The following is a 6,493-nucleotide window of genomic DNA, read 5'->3' as shown; positions in this document are numbered from 1 at the left end:
GTAGCGACCGTGCGCCGGGCCCGGATGGTTTTAATATGAAATTTATTAAGAGATTTTGGAGTTTTTTCGAAAAAGATTTCGTCGATATTTTTGATAGCTTTTACAAAACCGGTAATTTCTCGAGAGGTACTACTTCATATTTCATTGCTCTGATCCCTAAAGAGAAGGATCCGATTGGTTTGGATAGTTATCGGCCTATAAATCTTATCGGCATCTTGAATAAGGTGGTGTCTAAGGCTCTCACCAATCGGTTGAAAGTTGTGATCAGTAGGGTGATTTTGGTTAACCAAACAGCATTCCTGAAAGATAGACTGATGATGGATGGGCCTTTAATTCTTAGCGAAGTCATTGGGTGGTTAAAAAAGATGAAAAATCAGGCGTGTCTTTTCAAAATAGATTTTGCGAAAGCCTACGACAATGTTAGTTGGAAATTTGTGTTGCTGATGATGGATCAAATGGGCTTTCCTAACAAATGGTGCGAGTGGGTTTTCGGGATCTTATCCTCGGCCAGGTCTTCCGCCCTTGTAAATGGTTCCCCAACTTTCGAGTTCCCGTGTTTCAAAGGTATGCGTCAAGGAGATCCAATCTCTCCTTTTATGTTTTTGATTGTTATGGAAGGCTTTTCTAGTATGGTGAGAAGAGCGAGTAGAGTGGGTGCTTTTAGGGGTATTATGCTCCCGAACGACGAGCCTACTCTCACGCATCTGTTATACGCTGATGATTGTGTGCTTTTAGGGGAATGGCCGGGCTCTAATATTAAAAATATGGCGTTTTTGCTGCGGTGTTTTAATATTGTCTCGGGTCTTCAAATTAATATGTGTAAGTCAAGTCTCATGGGGGTAGGAGTTCGTTCGAGTCAAGTGGACTCTATGGCGAAAGTTTTAAATTGTAAGAAAGGTGCGATCCCATTCATTCACCTCGGGGTTTTGGTGGGAGCTAGGATGTCAAGAGTGGCAAATTGGAAGTCAGTTATGGAGGTAGTAGAATCTCATCTCTCGCTTTGGAAAGCTGCTTCGTTATCTATCGGCGGTCGTGTGACTCTTATTAGATCAGTTCTCAAAAGTATTCCTAACTATCACCTGTCTCTCTTCAAGGCTCCGGCGGCGGTTCACCAAGGTATTGAAGGTACGATTAGACGTTTTTTGTAGGGAGGGAATAAGATCCTGAAAAAAATGCATTGGGTCGCGTGGGATCGGGTCACGACTCCGATTAACTCCGGCGGCATCGGGTTATCGTCTTTAAAAGAGGTGAATATATCTCTTTTGTGTAAGTGGCTTTGGCGCTACAAATCGGAGGAATCAGGTCTGTGGAAAAAGGTTATTATTTCTCTTCATGGCTCTAATAGGAGTTGGAACTTTATCCCTGTGAATAACCAGTTGAGTGGGGTAGGGAAAATTATGGTCAAGTTAGCTGAATCCATCAAGGTGGGAATGTTTCTTTTTTTCAAAACTTTAAGGGGGTTGTTGGGAATGGTGGTGGTATCCAGTTCTGGATTGACCCATGGGTGTGTAACGGCCATTGTTGGAGGTGTTCCCTACTTTATTCAGGCTAGAAAAAAACAAGAGGTGTTTGGTCAAGGATAGATTCGATCGGGTGTCCGGATCCTTTGCTAACAAATGGGATTGGAGGTGTGGTCCGAGCTCGCTGGAAGAGTCAGCGGAACTTGAAGCTTTATTGGTGCTAATTCAAACTGTCAGTCTCTCGAACGCCCCAGACCGGTGGGAGTGGGTCGGGGGGGATAAGGTCGAATTCTTGGTGAAAGCGGTTAAAACTTTCCTTCGAAGTGGAGTCGACTATAGCAATAACTTTGTGTTCAAGTGGTCGAAGTGGGTCCCCATGAAGTGTAATATATTTATGTGGAGAGCGGAGATGGGGCGTATTGCTACGGTGGATGCCTTGAGTCGAAGAAATTGTCTTAGTGGGGATATTACGTGTGTCTTATTCGAGGATTCCGACGAATCGGCTGATCATCTTTTGTGTGGTTGCAGTGTAGCGAATCATGTTTGGTGCATGGTGTCTCGTTGGTGCAGGGTTAGTCCGATTTTTGTGTTTTCGGTTAGAGACCTCCTTGGCCTTAGTGATTTTTCGGGCCTAGGGGTGTTGGCTAAAGAGGCGTTTCATGGGATTCTCATAGTTGGGGCGTGGTGTATCTGGAAGGCCCGGAATAACAAAAGATTCAATAATACTCTTAAAACGGCTCATGATATTTTTTTAGATATTAGAAGTCTCGGATTCCTATGGTATAGAAATAGATCAATGAATAAAGCCATTAGTTGGGCTAACTGGTGCTCTTTCGATTTGATGTAATAGTTGGTTTTTCTCTTTGGGCCCGCTCCGTTTTTTCGTGGGTGTGGTGTGAATAATATTTACCTTTCAAAAAAAAAACTCAATTAATTAAGGGGTGTGATAAATATACCGAAGTTAAAAATTAATATACCCAAAAGTCAAATTTAGTAATGATTTCGTAATGATTAATTACTTTATTATATTCTTTTATTATAAAGTTAAAAGTAATAATTATGTTTTATTATAAAGTGAAAAATAATAATTATGTTTTTTATCTTATTTTATTTTATAATATTTTTGTTACTTTTTTATATTTTGTTATATTATTATTAGTATTAGTATTAATATTAATATTAATAAATAAATAATTAAAACACTTTATTATACATCTAATATTTTCAAAAAAAATCAAAAAATGCATTCTTTATAACAATTTAATATTATCTAAATTTTAACTTTATATATTTAGAAGGTTTAAACAATAGTGGAGGGTTCAAATGAGAAGAAATTTTTTCTAAGAATAAATTCAACCAATAAGAATACTTCCTTTTACTTCATTTAATTTTTGTATTTAATATGGGTGTGAGGGTATATTGGTAAAATTAGATAGATCATTAATTGTTAGTCTTCCTTTTTAATAGTTAACTAAATTAAAATTGTAACTTATTTTCAAAAAATTATATTTTTTCAAAGAAGAAAAAAATATATTTTAAAGTGTAGGATAAATTATGAGGTGTGTATGATGAATTACGAGTTGTGTAGGATAAATTTCAGTATGTGTAGGATAAATTTCAAAAACGTGTAGGATAAATTTTGATGTGTCTAAGCAAAAATTTTTGTGTGGAGGATGATAGTATTTATGACTAATTAATTAGTCAAAAATAATAATAAACGAGATGAGAGAAAAACTATTTAATGTTTTACAATTGTACCCTTTGTTCTTTTTATTCTCAATTTAATTTTCTTCTCAAATGAACCTCCCCCTTAAACAATAACTTTTTAATTGTATTATGTTTTAACTTTTAAGTCACAAGCATGATGATTCATTAGTTCAACCAGTTGGTCATACCAGAACAAAATAATATAAAAAATGTAATAAATTACGGGATATTTGATAATTAATATTCTATATATTGGCAAGTGGCAACATCATTCTACAGATTTTGCATATATTTATTTATCTATACAGTTGGTCATATTTATTTGATAATTAATATTCTATACAGTTGGTCATATTTATTTTTAACTAAAAAATGGAATGTTTTAATATCACCGTTCTACAGATTTTACATATATTTATTTATCTATTTTCTTACTAAAGAAAATGGAGTGATTTTAATATAACCGTTCTACAGATTTTACAAAATATGTGTGATATCCAAATGTTATATTGAATTCACTTTCCATAGATATTTATTTATCTATTTTCTTACTAAAAAAATTTGCATATATTTATTTATCTATTTTCTTACTAAAAAAATTTTAATTTGTCTTAAATATTTTTATATATTTATGGAAACTTGAAGAGTGCAATGAGAATTTATTAGTTTGTGGAAACTTGAAAAGCTGACTTATGAGAAAAAAAATAAAAATAAAAAGAATTGCCTTTGAAATGTATTTAACACAACCCATGGGGAAAAGTAAAAAAATTGACTTTTTGAATGTATTTAATGGCTGACTTGACTTGTGGGTAAAAGTAAAAAAACTTTGACTTTCTGGATGTATTTAACAATACCCTTAATTAATCACACACTAAAGTTCGCCGATTTGACAATGAACGCAACATCAAAAGTGAAATTGTAGTACAACATAGTCATGAATAACTTATGCGAAAGAGAATGCAAACCAACCATGTTAGATACCAACATCGCTTCCTCCATCTCTCTGGCGCTTCAACCTCCTGGGCGTTGCTGCGGGAATCTTTGCTCGATGTATTAATTAAATATCAATTTGATAATCAACTTTAGTAGTAATTTTAATTGGCTCTTATTATTCCCACACCTCTATACTATTCTAAAATATTATATAGTTTTTTTTATCATTAATTCTAAAATAATATATAGTTTTTTTTAGAGTTAAATGCAATTTTAGTCCCTGTGGCAAAATGAAACCTTTGGACTATACTGGCAAAAATTAACTATATTTACTTTTAACCTTAAATACGTATTTCTTAATTTTAACTTTTAATGATATTCTTTTTAATAATATCAATAGTGTCTGAACAACATCGATACACGTATCGTATCACATCGGTTTACCTTTTTCTAGTAGAATAACGTCGGTTATCCTTTTTCGCTTTTTTTAATAATACAATATAACGTTTTATTACATTTCGAATGTACCGTCATCATGTGCTTATTATTATGTACGATTCAATCAAAGATCTATTTGAACGAGTCATACATAGTTGGTTTTTTTTATCATCATAAACCAAAAATATACCGACCAAAGAAAATCGGTACCGGTACTATATTCTTTTTTATAATTTTCTGGATGTGACGGTATAAAAATTTGTTAAACACATGGTTATATTCACAATAAAATATTTTCTTTTGTTATCGTAAGCCATAGCCAACGTCTGTACGATACCGGTACCATAATGAACCAAACTGATACCGGTACCGCAACGAACCAAACGGGTACCAACCGAACAACACCGTTACTGGTTCGGGCTTATTTTTATGGTTTTCAATGGATGTAAGAAACATGTCAATTGCTATGTCGAGTGCCGATATCGTGTTGTTACTGTAATAAATCGGATCAACCTGCAACGAAGCGCGCGGAAATCCAACTAGTAGACTAAAACATTGTAGTCTTCTAGAGAAACTCGAGACATATATATTGAAGTTGTTAAAGTTAATATCTCTCATTCATGGATAGTTAAAATATATCAAGGGGTACAAAGCTAAATGTCTACAAACTTCTTAACCATTTTATTTTCTTTTAAAATTTGAGAGAGAAGTTTGTTTAATTTTCAACACAATCTACTCAATATTTGCGTTCAGTGTTGAAATATTTATCAAAAAGCTTGTAGCTCAATCGTGTAACACTTTGTAAAATTGTGTCCAACAACGTGTTGACATGTGTAATAAACCCTAATAAAGTCAAACGTGAACTATCAGAGACTAATTTCGTCAAAAATCGAAAACCTTGAATATGGAAGGACTGAAAGTGTCAACATGCCTAAACTAAGCCTATGAGTGACCTTATACGGTGTCCGTATTCTCAAATGAGCCACTTGTTGGACGAGAAGAGCCGTTTGCGTAATTATTTGAAAGTTTGCGCGACGAAGGGTTAAAAGTGTCAACATGTTAATTCTTACCTCTGACTGACCTTTTAACAAACAGAGAGCTTCATGATGTTTGATTATATTCTCGGGAATGCCTAATATTGGCCATTCAAGGCTTTTATGCCAATAAGTGAAGTTGCGCGCAAGTTTGTAAGTTAGAGGGGTTAAAAGCGTCAACATGTTTAATTATACCTCTGAATGACCTTGTAACGAACCCGAAGCATTATGATGTATAATCATACTCTCGAGAATGCTTAATATGGGCTACATAAGGCTTTGATGCTATTAAATGATGATACGCGCAAGTTTGCGCGTTAAAGGGACCAAAAGCGTCAACGTCGAAAAATTTACCTTTGAGTGACCATTTAAGCGAATTGGAGCATCGTAATAATTGAGCATATGGTCGGGAATGCCTAGAATGGGCCTAGGAAGACTTTGATATCGATAAGTGTTATTACGCGTCACTTTACGCGTTAAAAGGACTAAACGCGTCAAGGGGTGAAACTACGCGTTTGAAAGGTCTTTTGAATGAATCGGGAGCTCCGCAATGCTTGTCATACCGACGGGTGTACCTAAGACCGGACACTAAGGGCTCTCGCATACTATATTGAAATATATGTGATTATACAAAATAATGTGCCAAAAATGAAAATCTTGAAAGTTCATAAGTCGCTAAAAAGGTTCAGGGACTGATATTGTAAAACCTAAAACATGTTGTGGATGGTTTGGGTCTAATCTCGAGCCATGAGCCCAATGGGTTGCCTTTTCGTGGGCCTCCTAAACAAACAACAACATATATAATGTTGTTTCGGAGAAATTCAAAGAAGAGGGGACCAAACTCGACATTTTGCCAAAACTGGAGCTGGGCCGGACGCCCAGGCGGGCCGCGAAGGCCTGGGCCGCCCATCTACACGGGCC

At 35.2% G+C, this 6,493-nt stretch overlaps 1 protein-coding gene across 1 annotated transcript; it reads left to right on the top strand.

The window, feature by feature from the left end:
• Positions 1–1,869: 1,869 nt before the first annotated feature.
• LOC110907513 lies at positions 1,870–2,307 on the top strand. Its single transcript, XM_022152485.1, has one exon. It carries the CDS (start codon positions 1,870–1,872, stop codon positions 2,305–2,307), a length of 438 nt encoding a protein of 145 aa, XP_022008177.1.
• The last annotated feature ends 4,186 nt before the right edge of the window (positions 2,308–6,493 follow it).

Source organism: Helianthus annuus, chromosome 14 (genome assembly GCF_002127325.2).
Source record: "Helianthus annuus cultivar XRQ/B chromosome 14, HanXRQr2.0-SUNRISE, whole genome shotgun sequence".
Taxonomy (NCBI): Eukaryota; Viridiplantae; Streptophyta; class Magnoliopsida; order Asterales; family Asteraceae; genus Helianthus; species Helianthus annuus.
The sequence above is the reverse complement of the archived record's forward strand: the minus strand, read 5'-3'. Positions and strand labels throughout refer to the sequence as shown.

Coding starts and splice junctions, on each gene's coding strand:
- LOC110907513 (XM_022152485.1), top strand. CDS start 1,870: ATGGGGCGTATTGCTACGGTGGATGCCTTGAGTCGAAGAAATTGTCTT.